General features: G+C 52.9%; 1 protein-coding gene across 4 annotated transcripts in view; it reads right to left on the reverse strand.

The window, feature by feature from the left end:
• Window positions 1-220: 220 nt before the first annotated feature.
• LOC130212870 (RNA-binding motif, single-stranded-interacting protein 3-like) overlaps window positions 221-23,072 on the reverse strand; it is a 97,170-nt gene continuing 74,318 nt past the window's right edge. For 3 of the 4 annotated variants that reach the window (XM_056444135.1, XM_056444132.1, XM_056444134.1), the window contains exons 8-13: window positions 21,446-21,486; window positions 12,512-12,605; window positions 4,876-4,926; window positions 2,865-2,939; window positions 2,411-2,535; window positions 221-2,089 (exon numbers count right to left, since the gene is read on the reverse strand). In XM_056444135.1, coding sequence (XP_056300110.1) covers window positions 2,086-2,089; window positions 2,411-2,535; window positions 2,865-2,939; window positions 4,876-4,926; window positions 12,512-12,605; window positions 21,446-21,486 — 390 coding nt within the window. In that variant the 3' untranslated portion in view covers window positions 221-2,085. The remainder of the gene's footprint in view (window positions 2,090-2,410; window positions 2,536-2,864; window positions 2,940-4,875; window positions 4,927-12,511; window positions 12,606-21,445; window positions 21,487-23,072) is intronic. The other variant, XM_056444136.1, reaches the window with a different exon arrangement.

The following is a 23,072-nucleotide window of genomic DNA, read 5'->3' on the forward strand; positions in this document are numbered from 1 at the left end:
TTTTATTTCTTTAAAGATGATTTGAGGACGTGTATCAGATGTGCCTGTTTGAATCTAAACGCCTCGCTTGTGTCTGTGTCCACTGAGCATCTGTAAAACCACAAACACACACAGGAAGCTCTCCTGCTGCTCTTCTTCCAGTCACCTCGTTTCATACTGTGCCCCACAGCGCCCTCTAGTGGTGATGCGTTGTAGCTACAGAATAAAAAAGAGACACGTATTGACTGTTTAAAACATTTTATTTTTGAAAGACTTGTCGAAAAAGAAAAGAGACATTTGAAATTACAGCAACATCCACTGGTTCTACAGACACTCTCAGGACCACACGTTGAAACACATGGGAGGCATGTGACCAAGAAAATAAAAAAATAGCAACAAGTTATTTCTGTTGCATCTTCTTTTACACACCTGTACAGAAAAGATCTCATAAATAGTACTTTTGTTCTCTACTTTCTCTCTTCTCTCAATAATGTATGTTCCCTTAGAGGTTTTTGTATCTGCTTGATTTTGGTAGAACCGCACTGCGTCCGTCTGTTGCTAGTATCGTTAGCTTCTTTTCGTTGGCAGTGTCAGGTAGGCGGGGCTTCAAGGGTGTGACCTCAGAGCTCAGCCAGTGACGTTAAAGGGGAGTTCTTGTTCCGTTACTCAGGACATAGTGCAGATTGTTATTACCACATCTGACCAAAAAAGAAAGTCTTCTTCTCAGATTTCTCTCGAGGATTTCAACCAGAAACTCGTCTCCTCTGTCGCCACGACTTGCAGGATGCTTCTTAAGTATCGATATCGAGGATACGACTTCCCTTCCTCCACAGTATCCTGGCTTCAGATGTCCTTCTGGAGCGGCACCTCTTCCTCTGCCACCCAACACGAGCCTCGAGCCTTATGAGTGAAAAGCATTCAGCAGCTCACGCGTCATCATCAGCTCTCCAGAAAGACAACAACACGACAACAAAGGAGGCGACCCAAAAACGGAAAACCCGGCGTTGCTCCTCGACCCGTCAGGATGTTCACGAGCCGAACGAAGCGGCCGCTCACACCTTGATCGTCTCTCATGCCAACCATCACTACGAGTCCCAGGTCCAGAGGTGAGCGAATAAAGAAACAGCAACTTAAGGAGCTTCACTCTCGTTTCTTCATCTTTGGTATAAAAGGTGCCACCTGACGGCTGCTTGTGTTCAACGGTTAAGAAAGACTCAAGAAACTGTCAACAGTCTGACTGAAACTATTGCTTTTTGCACATTTAAAGTCCTACAGCATTTATTTCTGCATTCTGTGAGTGTCAGAAACTTTTCTTTTTACTTTTCTTCTTGCAGAGAGAAGCAAAACCTTCTGAAGGTTAAAGGACAAAACCAACATAATACAAACGTGAGGAGGAGACCGAGTGTTGTCCCATGTTAACGTGTCCCAGGAGGAAGAGAAGGGACCCTTCCCACAAGCTGCATTTAAGAAGTTTCTTTTTTAACCACCACATAAAATCATCTTCATACATTACTACCTTTTTAAAAAATCCTGTACAAATAGCTTCGAGAACTCTTTAAGAACTTCTCAAATCATTCAACACTATGGAAAAGTTTTTTCCCCAAAGTTTGAGAAAATTAAGGCAATAAAGATTTACGAAAAAATTGATATTCTAGAAAACTACTCAAATAATAAAATGAAAGAAAACAATGGAGCTGAATATCAAAGGAAGACGAGCTGGGTTTTGTTTTCTAGACTTTGCTTCTTTTCTTTCTGGATAAAAAAAGTCTGAAGATCTACCTGCAGATGTTCTTTCCTTCTGCACATCGTGTGGGTGGAGTTCAGCTTTCAGTCCGTCTTCTTCTCTTTCTCCCCAGAGGCAAAGTCCAGCCTCACAGCGGAAACGACCCGGAGATGCAGACGGCGATGGACTTCATCGTGCTCCGGTTCGGCCAATCGTCGTTTCTTTGTTTCCTTTCTTTTTTCTTTTCCTTGGTTCAACCAGGTGAGAAATATAATGGATGATCTGTTTCATTCAGTCTTTTAATTGGTGGAAGCCTCCTCCCCTCATGTCGCCCACTCTTCTGTCCCCGTTGCGTCTCTCTTGGTCGGCGGCGGACCGTCTGCTTATCTGGAGGAGGAAAGAAAGTAGAGACACTCCGGAGGTAAAGACACCGGCGGCAGGTTACCGAGGAGGCAGAGGAACCAAAAGAATAAACACCAGGAAGAAGGTCAACATGTGGTTCACACGCAGCAACAACAACAACAACAACAACAATTGGCTTCACTTGTCTGTGCAACACTGTAGTCATCTTCACCTTTGCATATACACACACTATTCAACAGGCACCAGGTAGCCCCTACTGGTGCTCAAGCTCCTCCCCTTTTGCCCTTTCTGCTGGAGACACAGGCTCCTCCCCCCCCCCCCCCCCACACACACACACACACTCACTTAGACTGCCGGTAGCAGTAGGCTGTGGAAGGATCTCCGGTGTTCTCCACGGGTAACGGCTGCTGCCCGCCGGCGTCCTGCGGCGGGGGGGCGGCGGCCTGTGAGGACGGGTCCGTCACCACGCCCTGACACCACAAACAAGTCGGTGAGAATCCACCTGGCGGCGTCTCGTTGCTCAGAGGGAACATGCAGACAGGTCAGGGGTCACAGATCCACTCCGCCCTGATTGGACGGGGAGGGATCGACTTCCTCCAGATGACCGAATTACATTTTATGATCCTCTTTTCAAGAATCAGATAACAGCTCCTCTGACTTTTACAAATGTAAAATGTACCCCCCGAATTACACAAAGCCCCGCCCTCATTTGGAAGCGAGTTCCCTACGTGGCGACGAGTGACCCGCCGAGGCCTCGCGAGCATCCTGAATCATACGGCCCGCCGCCGCCTGCCCTTACCTCCAGTGTGATGGCCGGCACTGCAGTGTACTGGGGGATGTAGGGTCCTTGCATAGCAGCTGCAGCCGGCATGTACTGCAGAGAGGAGGAGGGCACAGACGGTCATGCATACGCCCTCTAGAGGCTCGGAGGGGAACTACAGAGGGCCCAGGGAGACGCTGCTTCATTACGCAACACGTTACGCAATCGCTTGGCTCGCAGCTCATTTGGGGAAACACAGAATGTGAGATCATTCACTCATCGCTACAGGTTGGCATGTACATCTCTCTCTATTGGACACACACACACACACACACGTGGAGGTAGAGCTCCCGGCTCACGCTGCCGGTGGCGCCCAGAGACTGGCTGAGAGGAGCCATCAGGCCGGAGGGGTGGAGGGACAGGCCGGGCTCCACGGCGGCGCCCTGCGGCGGGAGGACACGGCGGGGGACGGTCTTATAGACGTTCAGGACCAGAGGCAACGTGAACTGTGACAACACAATGTGTGTGTTTGGAGAACGATTCCTTTAAATCACACACACATATACACACAGATCTACCCACACACACACACACAGATCCTCTCTCTCTCTCTCTCTCTCTCAGTGATGACATAAGGGAAACCCACGATGACTCACCGGCTGTTAAACCGGCGACCTCTGCGTGTGTGTGACCGCTCACGCCAGGCAGCAGTTGGTGTTGGTGTGTGTGATGTGTGTGTAGAGAGTGTGATTATGTGTGTGTGATTATGTGTGTAGAGAGTGTGATTATGTGTGTGTGATTATGTGTGTAGAGAGTGTGATTATGTGTGTGTGATTATGTGTGTAGAACATGTGTGTGTGATGTGTGTGTGATTTAAAGGTATCTCTCTCTCCTCCAGCCGCCACAGATGACAATTCCAAGGAGCATAACTTTATTAGCAGGTATAAAATAGCCACCAGACGTTTCCTAGAGATCAACTTAACTCAAACCTGTAAGATCAACTTCTTTAAAGAAGAGCAGCCAGCTTTCTCTTCCACGTCGAGTGGGAAGGACACCGCGACACGGCGTCATGGCGGTCAAGGCCTCGCCGTGTACAAGAGTCTGGGTTGCCAGTCGTGACGGCCGTTAACGCTGAAACCCCCTTTGGACTGGCCTCATAACGGACTCCCTCCCTTCTTAATGACATCAATGTTCACTACCTCACAGGGACAGGCATGCATTTAGACTCCTGTCTATTACCGGATATTATTGTAGTATATTATATTAAACTATTGTAAAGTCCTTTTCAGGAGAGATGTGTAAAAATGCCGTGCATGTTTTACAGGCGAGTTAAAGAAGATAAATCCCCGATGTGAAGACGAGCGGCGCCAGGGGAGCTGGGCACGGCGAGGATAAACGTTTAAGAGGTGATTCATGTTTACTGCTCATCTGAAGCACTTCAGGCTTATTGTGTGTTCCCTATAGGAATCCATCGCGTCCTCATTCCTTAAACCTGCCGCTCTGAGCAACAACCAATCAGACGAGGCCACGCCGGGCCTCGTCCTGCATGGAGGCTCAGGGTGCGTGGAGGACTCGTGTCCCCGAGCGCCAGCTTCACCTGGAGCCTGAGGCGGCGTCACAGGTAGGACCCCCGCACACAGTGGGAGGCTGAAGGAAGGTCAGGAAGAGAGAAGAAGAAGAGAATCTGCAGGTGAGGGTGGACTCACACCGAGACGTGTGTGTGAAATGTGACCATCGTGTTAATCCGTGAATGTTAACATCAGGAGAATCTTTTCCTCTACACTCATTGTGTCTGCAGTCTCATGTTGAACCAGCAGGGGGCAGCCTTCTGTTACGGATGTGAGCCGCTGAGCTCGGGTCTGTGAGGAGCTTCTTCAGGTCTTTGGCTCTCACACGCTGCTTCGGCTTATTGGAATAGAAGTCAGCTGCATCATTTGCATTGAAATATGAGATCAAATGAAAAAGAACAAAATCCGCGATGTTAAATACGTGACAGAGAAATGATCCGAGCATCACACCGAGACCTTCGGTTCCTGAGAGCTCCACTTACTGGAGGTTGCATAACATACTGTTGATGTGGCATCCAGGATGTACTCTGGACCTGTGGAGAGGAAAGGAAAGAGAGGAGAATAAAGTAAAGAAGGGAGGGAGGAGGAGGATGCAGAGGGGAGGTCAGCGAGAGACGAGAGGAAGGGGAACATCAAAACAGATTGTTAGAAGTGGTGAATGAGTTGAAAAAGAGACACAAAGAAGGACAATATGAGGACAGATTGACAGGAAGAAGAAACAAGAGAAGAGATAAAATGAATCTGTAGCTCTTTCCGAGCCTCCCGCCATGTGTCCTCCACTGTCCAGTCATGATGTAATGATACGAGGATATGAAGACCACAGAGAGCAAATCATGATGACTGCTTCACATGATATGATATATGGCGCCGTACGTGATGGCGGCTGTGTTGCGAGCTCCCGGATTTTGTAGTAGTTTTTTGTTATTTATTCTTCTTATTGCGACTATTTTTGCACAAAACGTTAGCAGCCAGTTAACGTACGACAGATGCACACTTCTGGAGATTGGATCGGCAGTTGCTCGCCGCCTACCAGAGTTTTTCAACTCTTACTCGGACGTCCCGCCAGGAACAGTAGCGGAACTATCTCCGTCCATTTTAGGCGCGATCTCACGCAAACGTCGCCGACGGAGGGGGAAGCGAGCTGGCGTGCTGGTTAGGCTGAGACGTCGAGCCAATCGACCCCCACTACCCACCATTTTACTGGCAAATGTACAGTCTTTGGACAATAAGCTAAGCGAGCTCCAGGCTCGTATTCAATTCCACCGGGAAACTAAGGACAACTGCATCATCTGCCTTACGGAGACATGGATGTCGGAGGAGGTTACCGACTCAGCCATCGAGCCGGCAGGATTTTCCGTCCACCGCGGACAGAACAAAGACTCTCTCTGGTAAAGATCGTGGAGGGGTATGTCTCATGATAAACAGATCTTGGTGCAACCAAAGTCATGTACATACTCTCAAGTCGTTCTGTTCCCGGACCTGGAGTACCTACAGCTCATGTGTCGACCATTCTGGCTACCGGAGTTTACAGCAGTCACCGTAACTGCTGTGTACATTCCGCCTCAAGCTAACACGGACATAGCGCTGAAGGAACTCTGGGCGATCACCCAGCAGGAGTCGGGACACTCCGACGCTGCTTTCATTGTGTCGGCAGACTTCAACAAAGCGAACCTGAAGATAGCTCTCCCGTAGTTCTACCAACACATAGAAAGCAACACGCGGGGGGAGCGGATTCTCGACCACTGCTACACTCCCTTCCGGGATGGATACAAAGCCCTCCTCCGCCCACCGTTCGGCAAATCGGACCACCGCTCCATCCAACTACTCCCCGCCTACAGGCAGAGGCTTAAGCAGCAACCAATCGCTGTGAAGGAAGTGCAACGCTGGTCGGACCAATCGGAGTCTATGCTACAGGACTGTTTTGAACGTGCTGACTGGGATGTGTTCAGGGTCGCGTCGGACAACAACGTCAGTGAGTACGCGTCCTCAGTCACCGGGTTCATCAAGAAATGCATAGATGACGTTGTTCCTACCAAGTCGGTTCGATTTATCCCAACCAGAAACCGTGGATAAATGGCGATGTTCGCGCTGCACTCCGACGCGTAACACCGCCTTTGACTCGAATATGGCGGAATACAAAAGAGCCCGCTACGACCTCCGTAAGACCATCGGCTCTGCCAAGCGGGAGTTCAGGAACAAGGTGGAGGAAAAGCTCAAGAGCCATGACGTGAGAGGTGTGTGGAAGGGCTACAGACAATCACGGACTTCAGAGGGAAAACCAGCGGTGAAGAGAACTCCTCTACCTCCCTCCCAGGCGAGCTAAATACATTCTTTGCTCGGTTCGGCGTGAACGGCAGCCCGCCAAGGCAGCGCCGCCGAGGAGACCAGCCTGCTGATCATCTCAGAGGCTGGCGTGCGCAGAGCCTTCAAGCGGGTGGACATCCGGAAGGGGGCAGGTCCCGACCACATCCCGCCACCAGAGCATGTGCAGACCAGTTGGCAGGAGTCTTCGCAGACATCTTCAACCTCTCCCTGTCCCAGGCTGTTGTTCCTGAGAGCTTCAAGATGTCCACCATTGTGCCTGTCCCCAAACACCCCAAGGTAACCTGCCTGAATGACTGGAGACCCGTAGCCCTCACCTCGATTGTCAGTAAATGCTTCGAGAGGTTGGTCAAGGACTTCATTTGTTCCATGTTGCCTGCCACGCTGGACCCATGGCAATTTGCATATCGTCAAAACAGATCCACCGACGACGCAATTGCCATGGCACTTCACACCGCCTCTTCCCACCTGGAGGAGGAACTGTTGTGTGCAATGCTGGTTGTGGACTACAGCTCAGCGTTCAACACTATTGTTCCCGCCAAGCTCGACACCAAGCTCAGAGGTCTAGGCCTGCACTCTACCATGTGCAGCTGGATACTGGACTTCCTGTCGGGCCGCCGCCAGGTGGTGAGGATGGGCGGTACTACCTCAGAGCCGCTGACCCTCAACACGGGAGCCCCTCAGGGATGCGTGTTGAGCCCTCTCCTCTACTCCCTGTACACCCACGACTGCACGGCCATGCACAGCTCCAACGTCATCATCAAGTTTGCTGACGACACAACAGTGTTGGGGCTGATCACCCGACGACGAGACAGCCTACTAGGAGGAGGTTGGATCACTGGTACAGTGGTGCCAGGAGAACAGCCTCGTCCTCAACGTCAAGAAGACCAAGGAGCTGATCGTGGACTACAGGAAGCGGAGAGGAGAGCACACCCCATCTCCATAGACGCAGGTGCAGTAGAGGGTCAGCAGCTTCAAGTTCCTCGGCGTGCACATCTCCGAGGACCTCACATGGACCACGCACACCACTCACGTGGTGAAAAGGGCCCAACAACGCCTGTATTTCCTTAGGCGACTGAGGAAATTCAACATGGCCCCGCATCCTCAGAACATTCTACACCAGTACCATCGAGAGTGTTCTGACAGGTTGCATCACCGTCTGGTACGGGAACTGCACCGCCCTGGAGCGTAGGGCACTACAGAGGGTGGTGCGGTCGGCACAGTACATCGTTGGAGGTGAGCTTCCTCCATCCTGGACATATACACCAAGCGGTGCGTGGCCAGGGCCAAACGGATGATGAAAGACAATAACCACCCCGGCCACAAACTGTTCACCCTTCTACCGTCAGGCAGGCGATACCGCAGTATCAAGTGCCGCACAAACAGACTGAGGGACAGCTTCTTCAGTCAGGCCATCAGGCTGCTGAACAAGGACTGAGACCCTCATTAACACTACACACCAGAACATATTCTGTGAATATCTATGGCCATGGTGTATATTTTATTACATTGTTTATATATATATATTGTATATATATATTGTATGTATATACATATATATATATATATAGTCTCAAAAAAGTGTATATTTTATTACATTGTTTTATATATATATATTGCCATGATGTATATTCTATTACATTGTTTTATATATATATTGTTAATACTTTCTTCTTTTTTTTGTGTGGATATTGTATAGTTTATTCTCATTCTTATTCTTTTTTTAGTCTGCTACTGCTGTCGGGTGTTTTGCACATAAGAATTTCACGAACCGATTATACTTGTATAAAAGGGGATGTGACAATAAAAACTTGAAACTTGAAACTTGAAACACAGCCGAGGTTTCATCTCCACGTTCATCTCCTGCTATCAAACCCCCCCAGCCCCTCTGTCCATGAACAACACCACATGCAGACAGGACAGTGATGGCATGAGGGCAGGTGTCTGTCTGGGGGAGGGAGAGGAATCCTCTGGGCGTTACTCAGAAAGCAGAATGTGATGTCTCTGTCTCTGCTTTCCTCTTCCTCGTTTCCTGCTACAGAAAGTCTGTGAGTTTGATTTAGAGTCGATATGTGTTTGACAAACCGAGGATCAAGTAGCGAGTCAATCTCTCGAAGAAGTGCGGCTGCATCGGCATCCGGCGTCGACTTGAAGGGGAAGGGTTTGTGTGAGACGCGACGCACACGGGAACACGGAGAGGAGAAGGATGAGAGCTTCAGAAACAGAGACGGAGGAGGAGACAAGAGGAGCTCCACACAGGGCCTCAAGAGGAGCTCCACACAGGGCCACAAGAGGAGCTCCACACAGGGCCACAAGAGGAGCTCCACAGGGCCTCAAGAGGAGCTCCACACAGGGCCACAAGAGGAGCTCCACACAGGGCCACAAGAGGAGCTCCACACAGGGCCTCAAGAGGAGCTCCACACAGGGCCACAAGAGGAGCTCCACACAGGGCCACAAGAGGAGCTCCACACAGGGCCACAAGAGGAGCTCCACACAGGGCCACAAGAGGAGCTCCACACAGGGTCACAAGAGGAGCTCCACACAGGGCCACAAGAGAGCTCCACACAGGCCACAAGACCAGCTCCACAGGGCCACAAGGAGCTCCACACAGGGCCACAAGAGGAGCTCCACACAGGGCCACAAGAGGAGCTCCACACAGGGCCACAAGAGAGCTCCACAGGGCCACAAGAGGAGCTCCACACAGGGCCACAAGAGGAGCTCCACACAGGGCCACAAGAGGAGCTCCACACAGGGCCTCAAGACGAGCTCCACACAGGGCCACAAGACCAGCTCCACACAGGGCCACAAGAGGAGCTCCACACAGGGCCACAAGAGGAGCTCCACACAGGGCCACAAGACCAGCTCCACACAGGGCCACAAGACCAGCTCCACACAGGGCCACAAGAGGAGCTCCACACAGGGCCACAAGACCTGCTCCACACAGGGCCACAAGACCAGCTCCACACAGGGCCTCAAGACCAGCTCCACACAGGGCCACAAGAGGAGCTCCACACAGGGCCTCAAGACGAGCTCCACACAGGGCCACAAGAGGAGCTCCACACAGGGCCACAAGAGGAGCTCCACACAGGGCCACAAGAGGAGCTCCACACAGGGCCTCAAGACCAGCTCCACACAGGGCCACAAGAGGAGCTCCACACAGGGCCACAAGAGGAGCTCCACACAGGGCCACAAGAGGAGCTCCACACAGGGCCTCAAGACGAGCTCCACACAGGGCCACAAGAGGAGCTCCACACAGGGCCACAAGAGGAGCTCCACACAGGGCCACAAGAGGAGCTCCACACAGGGCCTCAAGATGAGCTCCATACAGGGCCACAAGACCAGCTCCACACAGGGCCACAAGACCAGCTCCACACAGGGCCACAAGACCAGCTCCACACAGGGCCTCAAGAGGAGCTCCACACAGGGCCACAAGAGGAGCTCCACACAGGGCCACAAGAGGAGCTCCACACAGGGCCTCAAGAGGAGCTCCACACAGGGCCACAAGAGGAGCTCCACACAGGGCCACAAGAGGAGCTCCACACAGGGCCTCAAGAGGAGCTCCACACAGGGCCACAAGAGGAGCTCCACACAGGGCCTCAAGACCAGCTCCACACAGAGCCACAAGAGGAGCTCCACACAGGGCCTCAAGAGGAGCTCCACACAGGGCCACAAGAGGAGCTCCACACAGGGCCACAAGAGGAGCTCCACACAGGGCCTCAAGACCAGCTCCACAGGGCCTCAAGACCAGCTCACACAGGGCCTCAAGACAGCTCCACACAGGGCCTCAAGAGGAGCTCCACACAGGGCCACAAGAGGAGCTCCACACAGGGCAACAAGAGGAGCTCCACACAGGGCCTCAAGAGGAGCTCCACACAGGGCCACAAGACCAGCTCCACACAGGGCCTCAAGACCAGCTCCACACAGGGCCACAAGAGGAGCTCCACACAGGGCCACAAGAGGAGCTCCACACAGGGCCACAAGACCAGCTCCACACAGGGCCTCAAGAGGAGCTCCACACAGGGCCACAAGAGGAGCTCCACACAGGGCCACAAGACCAGCTCCACACAGGGCCTCAAGACCAGCTCCACACAGGGCCACAAGAGGAGCTCCACACAGGGCCTCAAGACCAGCTCCACACAGGGCCACAAGAGGAGCTCCACACAGGGCCTCAAGACCAGCTCCACACAGGGCCACAAGAGGAGCTCCACACAGGGCCTCAAGACCAGCTCCACACAGGGCCACAAGACGAGCTCCACACAGGGCCTCAAGAGGAGCTCCACACAGGGCCACAAGAGGAGCTCCACACAGGGCCACAAGAGGAGCTCCACACAGGGCCACAAGAGGAGCTCCACACAGGGCCTCAAGACCAGCTCCACACAGGGCCACAAGAGGAGCTCCACACAGGGCCTCAAGAGGAGCTCCACACAGGGCCTCAAGACGAGCTCCACACAGGGCCTCAAGACGAGCTCCACACAGGGCCACAAGAGGAGCTCCACACAGGGCCACAAGAGGAGCTCCACACAGGGCCACAAGACCAGCTCCACACAGGGCCACAAGAGGAGCTCCACACAGGGCCTCAAGAGGAGCTCCACACAGGGCCACAAGACCAGCTCCACACAGGGCCACAAGACCAGCTCCACACAGGGCCTCAAGAGGAGCTCCACACAGGGCCTCAAGACCAGCTCCACACAGGGCCACAAGACCAGCTCCACACAGGGCCTCAAGAGGAGCTCCACACAGGGCCTCAAGACCAGCTCCACACAGGGCCACAAGACCAGCTCCACACTGGGCCTCAAGAGGAGCTCCACACAGGGCCTCAAGACCAGCTCCACACAGGGCCTCAAAAGGAGCTCCACACAGGGCCACAAGAGGAGCTCCACACAGGGCCACAAGAGGAGCTCCACACAGGGCCACAACAACACATCTCTACGCTCACTGATGGATACGTTTTCTAAAAAGGCGTTTTCTAAAATAGCTGGACGCTACAATCACTTAACCAGAAGAACGTTAGCTGGGGGCTATTTCAGCTGGTTGGATGTGCCAGTGAACACACAGCCACTCCAGCTGCTCCCATGAATCTCCACAGAGCTGCAGGCGACTCCTATCAGCTGCATGGGGGGCCACACTGTTGTACTGCGCCTGACTCTCCACATTGGCTGCCATCTACAGCGTCAAGACGTCGGCCTGCAGCCTGAAGCTTGCAGCCTGAAGCCTGCAGCCTAAAGCCTGAAGCCTGAAGCCTGAAGCCTGCAGCCTGCAGCCTGCAGCCTAAAGCCTGAAGCCTGCAGCCTGAAGCCTGCAGCCTGAAGCCTGCAGCCTAAAGCCTGAAGCCTGAAGCCTGAAGCCTGCAGCCTGAAGCCTGCAGCCTAAAGCCTGAAGCCTGAAGCCTGCAGCCTGAAGCCTGAAGCCTGCAGCCTGAAGCCTGCAGCCTAAAGCCTGAAGCCTGAAGCCTGCAGCCTAAAGCCTGAAGCCTGAAGCCTAAAGCCTGAAGCCTGAAGCCTGAAGCCTGAAGCCTGCAGCCTGCAGCCTGAAGCCTGCAGCCTGCAACATGCAGCCTGAAGCCTAAAGCCTGAAGCCTGCAGCCTGGAGCCTGAAGCCTGAAGCCTGCAGCCTGAAGCCTGAAGCCTGCAGCCTGGACTCGGAAAAGGCACCTTGAGTCCAGAAAGAGAGCAACGTAATGGAATCATCCTTTAAGCTCAAGACTGAATAACCTGAACACACGACTTCAAGGTGTCCCTATGGTGTTCATCTGGAGCCCTTATAGGATCCTTAGACACACCAGAGAGGTCCACGCACCTGGTATGTCGAGACGGGGAAAGCCGCGATGAAGGGAGTGATGGACGTCTGTGTGATCATCCGATTGGAGATGCTGTACGGCGACGAGTAAAACCTACGAAGCAAAGCAGAAAGTGTTACACGTTGTGACTGCCAGACATCTACCAGGAACGGCTGAACCCAGAGCACGACGAGACAGTCTGGTGTCCATCGAGAGGCGTCTGCACACGCAGCTCATCGTCAGCCACATGCAAAGGTGGGAATGAGCCGGCCAAAGGATCAGAGATCATGGAGGCTGTCAGGGGAACAACACATGCACCTTCACACAGTCAGTGACGTCCTCGAAGGAGACCCGACGCTCCCCGGACCAAGACGCCATGGTACCAAGACGCCATGATACCAAGACGCCATGGGACCAAGACGTCATGCTACCAAGACGCCATGGTACCAAGACGCCATGATACCAAGACGCCATGGTACCAAGACGCCATGATACCAAGACGCCATGGGACCAAGACGCCATGGTACCAAGACGCCATGGTACCAAGACGCCATGATACCAAGACGCCATGGTACCAAGACGCCATGATACCAAGACGCCATGGTACCAAGACACCATGATACCAAGACGCCATGGTACCAAGACGCCATGGTACCAAGACGCCATGGTACCAAGACACCATGATACCAAGACGCCATGGTACCAAGACACCATGATACCAAGACGCCATGGTACCAAGACGCCATGGTACCAAGACGCCATGGTACCAAGACACCATGATACCAAGACGCCATGGTACCAAGACACCATGATACCAAGACGCCATGGTACCAAGACGCCATGATACCAAGACGCCATGGTACCAAGACGCCATGATACCAAGACGCCATGGTACCAAGACGCCATGATACCAAGACGCCATGATACCAAGACGCCATGATACCAAGACACCATGATACCAAGACACCATGATACCAAGACACCATGATACCAAGACGCCATGATACCAAGACACCATGATACCAAGACGCCACGGTACCAAGACGCCACGATACCAAGACGCCACGGTACCAAGACGCCACGGTACCAAGACGCCACGGTACCAAGACGCCACGGTACCAAGACGCCATGGGACCAAGACGCCATGGTACCAAGACGCCATGATACCAAGACGCCACGGTACCAAGACACCATGGGACCAAGACGCCACGGGACCAAGATGCCACGGTACCAAGACGCCACGATACCAAGACGCCACGATACCAAGACGCCATGGTACCAAGACGCCATGGTACCAAGACACCATGGTACCAAGACACCATGATACCAAGACGCCATGGGACCAAGACGCCATGGTACCAAGACGCCATGGTACCAAGACACCATGATACCAAGACGCCATGGTACCAAGACACCATGATACCAAGACGCCATGATACCAAGACGCCATGGTACCAAGATGCCACGGTACCAAGATGCCACGGTACCAAGACGCCATGGTACCAATTCAATTCAATTCAATTCAGTTTATTTGTATAGCCCAATTTCACAAATTACAAATTTGTCTCGGAGTGCTTTACAATCTGTACACATAGACATCCCTGCCCCAAAACCTCACATCGGACCAGGAAAAACTCCCAAATAACCCTTCAGGGGGAAAAAAAGGGAAGAAACCTGCAGGAGAGAACAGAGGAGGATCCCTCTCCAGGATGGACAGATGCAATAGATGTAATGTGTACAGATGGACAGATTTAGAGTTAAAATACATACCAAGACGCCATGATACCAAGACGCCACGGTACCAAGACACCATGGGACCAAGACGCCATGGTACCAAGACGCCATGATACCAAGACGCCACGGTACCAAGACACCATGGGACCAAGACACCATGGTACCAAGACGCCATGATACCAAGACGCCATGGGACCAAGACACCATGGTACCAAGACGCCATGGGACCAAGACGCCACGGTACCAAGACGCCATGATACCAAGACGCCATGGTACCAAGACACCATGATACCAAGACGCCATGGTACCAAGACGCCATGGTACCAAGACACCATGATACCAAGACGCCATGGTACCAAGACGCCATGGTACCAAGACACCAAGACGCCATGGTACCAAGACACCATGATACCAAGACGCCATGGTACCAAGACACCATGATACCAAGACGCCATGGGACCAAGACGCCATGGTACCAAGATGCCATGATACCAAGACGCCACGGTACCAAGACACCATGGGACCAAGACACCACGGGACCAAGACGCCACGGTACCAAGACGCCATGATACCAAGACGCCATGGTACCAAGACACCATGATACCAAGACGCCATGGTACCAAGACGCCATGGTACCAAGACGCCATGGTACCAATACGCCACGGTACCAAGACGCCATGGTACCAAGTACCAAGGCAGCCATGGTACCAGGCATGTACCAAGGCGCCGCGTGCAAGAAGCGCCATGGTACTGCAAGGCATGCTGGTACCAGGCCTTCGCAATGCAAAGGCGCCATGAGACCAGGCGCCATGGTATCAGATGCCATGCTATCAAGGCGCGCTGGTACCAAAGCGTACAGTACACCAAGGCATATGGTGCCAAGGCAGCCATGGTACCAAGGCATGCGGTACCAAAGGCAGCACAGTACCAGAGCGCCCGCGAGGCTGAGCGCCCACGTACCAGGCGCCATGGGACCAAGACACCATAGTACCAAGGCTGCCACGGTACCAAGGCGCCTGTCCAAGCCCTGGCCAAGCCCTGATCCGCGCCATGGTACCGCCCCCGGTCCAAACCCCATTGCCCTGATAAACCCTGGTCCAAACCCATGTCCGCGTGGTCCGCGTGGTCCGCCCTGTCCGGCCATGGGAAAAAAAATTTCCAAGCGCCCTGGGTCCCCCATGACCCAAGGCCCTGAACCAAGCCCATGGACCAAACCAGGGGCCCGGAACCTGTCCCCCCTGGTTTTCCCAAGGGGGCCCCGGCCGACTGTTCCCGGCCCCCCCCATTAAACCCCCGGGCCCTTCCAAGAGCCTTGCCCCTGGCGGTTTTCCAAAACCCCTGTTTGGGTTTAAAAAGTTTCCAGGAAAGTTCCAACGGGAAACCAAAAGGAGGGCGGGGTTTCCAGGCCCTGTTTCCGAAAGTCCAAAAAGATGTTGGCGCCCGGAAGGGAGAAAAGCCCAGGGGGAAAAAGGGAGAAAAAGGGCCCAAAGGGGGGGGCCAGGTGTTGGACCCGGGGGCAGTTTGGGGTTCCTTGGAAATTCCCCGTGTCCCTGGGCCCCCGGTTTCCCCCCCTGGTTTGATTTTTTCCCCGTATTTTCCCTTCCCGCCCTTTGCCCTGGTTGGGCCCGGCCCTCCCCAACCTTCCGGATTTCCCCCAGGCGGCCCCTTTCCCTTTTGGGCCCCGCCCGCCCCGGGCCCGCTGGGGTTTGTCGCCGCCGGCCTGTTTCTAATTTTGGAAAAATTTTAAAAAAAGTCCCAGTAAGTCGACATTTGGGTTTTTCCTTTTTGAACCCGGTTCCCTTCCCGACGCCCCATTGTGTTATGTTTCCCGTTGTCCATTCCCATTGGGGCTTGTATGTTTGGTCCGCGTGTTTGTCGTCCTGTTCTGGTCTGGTCTGGTCTGTGATTTGTGGAAAATAAATATAGTTGTGCAGTAATGTCGGCATTTGGGCCCTCTCTGCCGACAACCGGACTCCCCTTTGACAAAAGAGCCACCAATAATGGCCCAGCCTTCAGTTTCCGCTGCAGTTCCTGCCTGGCCAGCTAACGCTCATGTTTTGCTTGAGGATGACCTCGGCAATGCAGTCAGTGTTGGCGTTCCTCGTTCCATCACGGTTCCAGTCCAGGATGTTCGGTTCCAGTCCCGGTGTTCGCAGTTCAGTCCCGTGTTCCGTCACGGCTCCAGTCCCAATGTTCCACCCCCGGAGTTCCATCACTTTCCCAGTCCAGGATGTTCGGTTCCAGTCCCGGTGTTCCGTCACGGTTCCAGTCCACGATGTTCGGTTCCAGTCCCGGTGTTCGTCACCGTCCGTCCAATGTTCCAGTCCCGGAGTTCCATCACGGTTCCAGTCCACGAGTTCTGGTTCCAGTCCCGGTGTTCGGTTCCAGTCCACGGTGTTCGGCTCCAGCCCCGATGTTCCAGTCGGTGTTCCATCACGGTTCCAGTCCAGATGTTCTGGTTCCAGTCCCGGTGTTCCGTCACGGCTCCGTCGGTGTTCCGCCGTCGCATGTTCCGGTTCCAGTCCCCGATATTCCAGTCCCCGATGTTCCAGTTCCAGTCCCCGGTGTTCCGTCGCCGCCTCCAGGCCCCGATGTTTTGGTTCCAGTACCCGGTATTCCGCCTCCGTTCCGCCCGGTCCCGGTTCTCCCCAGCCCGCCTCCGTCGGTCAGTCACAGTTCCCGGGACCCGCACCGTCCATCCCGGTTCCCCATGTCTCGTCGCCTGGTCCTGGTCCCACAGGGACCCCATCCCCAGACCCCGGTACCCCTGGGACTTCCTCTCCTGAGCCCGGTCCCCTAGCTCCCCGCTCTTGTCCTCCGGCCCGCCCTCCAGAGCGCACCTCTTGGCCTGGTTATCGTCCTGCGGCCCGCCCCCCGGACTGCTTCTGCAGCCTTGGACCCTCCTCCGGCTCCCCTCCACCCGCCCTTGTGGAACGCTTGGCCGTCTGGAATTCGTCCCTTGAGGGGGGGGTACTGTCATGATCTGGAGTTTGTGTTTAGTTTTGTGTCTTGTTTTGAATTCCTTGTGTCGTCTGTCTCCCTGTGATTGTCTGCCCTGGTCCTGATTGTTTCCTTCTGTGTGATTGCTGGTCCCCCTCATTGTGTTCACCTGTGTCTCGTTCCCCGTTGTCCAATCACCTCCACCTTGCCTGTGTATGTAAACCCTGTTCGTCTCATTCCCAGTGTGGCTTCGTACTGTTTGGTCCGCGTGTTTGTCGTCCTGTTCTGGTCTGGTCTGTGATTTGTGGAAAATAAAAGTTGTGCAGTAATGTCGCATGGTCCCTCGCACCGGTTCATCAAGAAATGATAGATGGTACCAACGCATATAACCAGACCTGGATAAATGGCGCCATGTCCAAGACACCATGATCAATGGCGGAATACAAAGAGCCGCCACGACCTCCAGTAAGACCATCGGCTCTGCCAAGCGGGAGTTCAGGAACAAGGTGGAGGAAAGCTCAAGAGCCATGACGTGAGAGGTGTGGAAGGCTACAGACAATCACGGACGTCAGAGGGAGACCCCGCGGTGAAGAGAACTGCCCTGCCCCCCTCCCAGGCGAGGTAAATACATTCTTTGCTCGGTTCGGCGTGAGCCAGCCCGCCCGAGCAGCGCCGCCGAGAGACCAGCCTGCTGATCATCTCAGAGGCTGGCGTGCGAGAGCCTTCAAGCGGGTGGACATCCAGGCGGCAGGTCCGACTCACATCCCGGGCGCGCCCTCAGAGCATGTGCAGACCAGTTGGCAGGAGTCTTCGCAGACATCTTCAACCTCTCCTGTCCCAGGCTGTTGTTCCTGAGAGCTTCAAGATGTCCACCATTGTGCCTGTCCCAAACACCCCAAGGTAACCTGCCTGAATGACTGGAGACCCGTAGCCCTCACCTCGATTGTCAGTAAATGCTTGAGAGGTTGGTCAAGGACTTCATTTGTTCCATGTTGCCTGCCACGCTGGACCCATGGCACGTTGCATATCGTCAAAACAGATCCAACTGACGCACGTTGCCATGGCACTTCACACCGCCTTTCCCACCTGGAGGGAGGAACTGTTGTGCGAATGCTGGTTGTGGACTACAGCTCAGTGTTCAACACTATTGTTCCCGCCAAGCTCGACACCAAGCTCAGAGGTCTAGGCCTGCACTCTACCATGTGCAGCTGGATACTGGACTTCCTGTCGGCCGCCAGGTGGTGAGGATGGGCAGTACCACCTCAGAGCCGCTGACCCTCAACACGGGAGCCCCTCAGGGATGCGTGTTGAGCCTCTCCTCTACTCCCTGTACACCCACGACTGCACGGCCATGCACAGCTGAAGCGAGATCATGAAGTTTGGTGGCGACACAGCAGTGTTGGGGCTGATCACCCACGACATTTAGACAGCCTACAGGAGGAGGTTGGATCACTGGTACAGTGGTGCCAGGAGAACAGCCTCGTCCTCAGCGTCAAGAAGACCAAGGAGCTGATCGTGGACTACAGGAAGCGGAGAGGAGAGCACACCCCATCTCCATGAGCGGAGTTGCAGTAGAGGGTCAGCAGCTCTTCCTCGCGTGCACATCTCCGAGGACCTCACATGGACCACGCACACCACTCACGTGGTGAAAAGGGCCCAACAACGCCTGTATTTCCTTAGGCGACTGAGGAAATTCAACATGGCCCCGCATCCTCAGAACATTCTACACCAGTACCATCGAGAGTGTTCTGACAGGTTGCATCACCGTCTGGTACGGGAACTGCACCGCCCTGGGCGTGAGGGCACTACAGAGGGTGGTGCGGTCGGCACAGTACATCGTTGGAGGTGAGCTTCCCTCCATCCTGGACATATACACAAAGCGGTGCGTGGCCAGGGCCAAACGGATGATGAAAGACAATAACCACCTGCCACAAACTGTTCACCTTCTACCGTCAGGCAGGCGATACCGCAGTATCAAGTGCCGCTGGAAACAGACTGAGGGACAGCTTCTTCAGTCAGGCCATCAGGCTGCTGAACAAGGACTGAGACCCTCATTAACACTATACACCAGAACATATTCTGTGAATATCTATGGCCATGGTGTATATTTTATTACATTGTTTTATATATATATTGTATATATATTGTATGTATATACATATATATATATATATTGTCTCAAAAAAGTGTATATTTTATTACATTGTTTTATATATATATATTGTCATGATGTATATTCTATTACATTGTTTTATATACATATATTGTTAATACTTTCTTCTTTTTTGTGTGGATATTGTATAGTTTATTCTCATTCTTATTCTTTTTTTAGTCTGCTACTGCTGTCGGGTGTTTTGCACATAAGAATTTCACAAACCGATTATACTTGTATAAAAGGGGATGTGACAATAAAAACTTGAAACTTGAAACTTGACGGGAAAAAACTTTTGGTGTGGCGGGTGGTCTTTGTCATGATGGACCGCAGCCTCCTCCCCGAGGGGAGGGACTCGAACAGGGAGTGACTAGGGTGGGAGCGGTCAGCGACAATCTTTCTGGCCCGCTTCAGTGACCTGGAAGTGAACAGGAACTGGAGCTAAGGCAGATTGCAGCCGTTAACCCTCTCGGCCGGGCGGATGATGCTCTGCAGCCTGCACTTGTCTTTGGCTGTGGCTGCAGGGTGCCAGACGGTGATGGAGGAGCAGATGATGGACTCAACGATGGCCGTGTAGAATTGTACCATCATTCTCCCTGGCAGGTTGAATTTCCTCAGCTGCCTCAGGAAGAACATCCTCTGCTGGGCCTTCTTGGTGATGGAGCCGATGTTCAGCTCCCACTTGAGGTCCTGGGTGATGATGGAGCCCAGGAAGCGGAAGGACTCCACAGCGTCGACGGGGGAGTCACACAGGATGAGAGGGGCGGTGGGCTGCATTCCTCCTGAATTCACAACCAGCTCCACTGTCTTTAGAGCGTTGAGCTCCAGGTTGTTCTGGCTGCACCAGGTCACCAGGTGGTCAGTCTCCCACCTGTAGGCGGTCTCGTCCCACCAGAGATGAGCCCAATGAGGGTGGTGTCATCCGAACTTTAGGAGCTTGACGGACTGGTGACTGGAGGTGCAGCTGTTGGTGTACAGGGAGAACAGCAGAGGGAAAGAACACAGCCTTGGGGAACCTGTGCTGGTGGTCCGGGAGCCTGAGACGTGTTCCCAGCCTCACGTGCTGCTTCCTGTCGGTCAGGAAGTCTGTGATCCACCTGCAGGTGGAGTCGGGCACGTGCAGCTGGGAGAGCTTGTCCTGCAGCAGGGACGGGATGATTGTATTGAAAGCAGAGCTGAAGTCCACAAACAGGATCCTGGCGTAGGTTCCTGGGGAGTCCAGATGCTGGAGGATGTAGTGAAGGGCCATGTTGACTGTGTCGTCTACAGACCTGTTGGCTCTAGGCAGAGAGCCCCTGATGGAGGGGGCGAGAGGTCCCCTGATGGAGGGGGGAGGCCGGAGAGAGTCCCCCTGATGGAGAGAGTCCCCCTGATGGAGGGGGGGGGGCCCTGAGCCAGAGAGAGTCCCCTCATGGAGGGGGGGGGGCCCTGAGCCAGAGAGAGTCCCCCTGATGGAGGACTCTGCTCCTCACATGTTTCCTCTCACGTCAGATTGGCATCCGACTCTAGAAACCGTCCTCGAGCTGGAAAGACTCTGAAAGCTGTAATTGTATTTCAGTCATTTTGCGCTTCGCCGGGAGGAGCTCCGCTGACCTCGAAAGAGAGGTCAAGGGGGGCTTAAGCACTGCAAGCGCACGGACACTCACGTGCACGCTCACGTGCACGCATAAACAACGAAGGCGAAGGGAGAAGAGTTGACAACAACAACGAGATGCATGTTGATGAGGTCGGCGAGCGGCAGCCGATTGGTTGAGAGGACGTGCGAAGGAGATGAAGGGAGGAGAAATGTGGAGGGCAGGAGGAGGAGAAGAGGAGGTGCAGCGCTCCGAGCCGAGCCGCCTCCCCTCTCCACCGGCGGAGAGGGGAGGCGGCTCGGCGCAGCTCGCCTCGGCCGACAAAAGTCTTACATCGCCACGGCAACGCCGCCCGACTCACCCGCCTGCCGTCAACCCACAGGCCCGACAGCCGCTATGCAGAGTGGACAAATAAATACCCCCATCTGTGTGTGTGTGTGTGTGTGTGTGTGTGTGTGTGTGTGTGTGTGTGTGTGTGTGTGTGTGTGTGTGTGTGTGTGTGTGTGTGTGTGTGTGTGTGTGTGTGTGTGTGTGTGTGTGTGTCCTCCACCTACCCGTTGGGCATGGTGGGGTCACACGTCAGCGCCATGCCGCTCTGCAGAAGAGGTGGAGAGACGAGTCAATGAACACGGAAAGGTTCAAATGCTTCATCCTGCTTTGACTCCTTTGTGCTCCTCTTCATCGAGATGCTGGCTGGAGATGGGGTGTGATGGGGTAATGCAAATACTATGCAAAACAACAACAAAGAGACACAAAACAACAGAGACACAAAACAACAACAGACACAAAACAACAAAGAGACACAAAACAACAACAAAGAGACACAAAACAACAACAAAGAGACACAGAACAACAACAGAGAGACACAAAACAACAACAAAGAGACACAAAACAACAGAGACACAAAACAACAACAACAGAGACACAAAACAACAACAGAGAGACACAAAACAACAACAGAGAGACACAGAACAACAGAGACACAAAACAACAACAAAGAGACACAAAACAACAACAAAGAGACACAGAACAACAACAGAGACAAAACAACAACAGAGACACAAAACAACAACAACAACAGAGACACAACAACAACAAAGAGACACAAAACAACAACAACAAAGAGACACAGAACAACAACAAGAGACACAAAACAACAACAAGAGACACAAAACAACAACAAAGAGATACAAAACAACAACAAGAGACACAAAACAACAACAGAGACACAACAACAACAAGACACACAACAACAAGAACAGAGAAACAACAACAGAGAGACACAACAACAACAAGATACACAACAACAACAGAGACACAACAACAACAAAGAGACACAGAACAACAACAGAGACACAAAACAAAGAGACACACAAAACAACAAAGAGACATACAAAACAACAAAGAGACACAAAACAACAACAAGATACACAACAACAACAACAGAGAAACAACAACAGAGACACAAAAACAACAACAACAGAGAAACAACAACAGAGAGACACAACAACAACAAAGAGACACAAAACAACAACAACAAAGAGACACAGAACAACAACAAGAAACACAAAACAACAACAAGAGACACAAAACAACAACAAGAGATACAAAACAACAACAAGAGACACAAAACAACAACAAAGACACGGAACAACAACAAGAGACACAAAACAACAACAGAGACACAAAACAACAACAAGACACAAAACAAAAACAGAGACACAAAACAACAGAGAGACACAGAACAACAACAAAGAGACACAGAACAACAACAGAGAGACACAAAACAACAGAGAGACACAGAACAACAACAAAGAGACACAAAACAACAACAAGAGACACAGAACAACAACAGAGAGACACAAAACAACAACAAGAGACACAGCACAACAATAGAGAGACACAAAACAACAACAAGAGACACAGAACAACAGAGAGACACAAAACAACAACAAAGAGACACAGAACAACAACAGAGACACAGAACAACAGAGAGACACAGAACAACAACAGAGACACAGAACAACAACAACAGAGACACAGAACAACAGAGAGACACAGAACAACAACAAGAGACACAAAACAACAACAAGAGACACAAAACAACAACAACAGAGAGACAGAACAGACAACAGCAAAGGGCCCATCTCCAAAGTGTTTCCACTAGCGATGCGTCTCCTC

This window comes from Pseudoliparis swirei, chromosome 22 (assembly GCF_029220125.1).
Source record: "Pseudoliparis swirei isolate HS2019 ecotype Mariana Trench chromosome 22, NWPU_hadal_v1, whole genome shotgun sequence".
Classification (NCBI taxonomy): domain Eukaryota; kingdom Metazoa; phylum Chordata; class Actinopteri; order Perciformes; family Liparidae; genus Pseudoliparis; species Pseudoliparis swirei.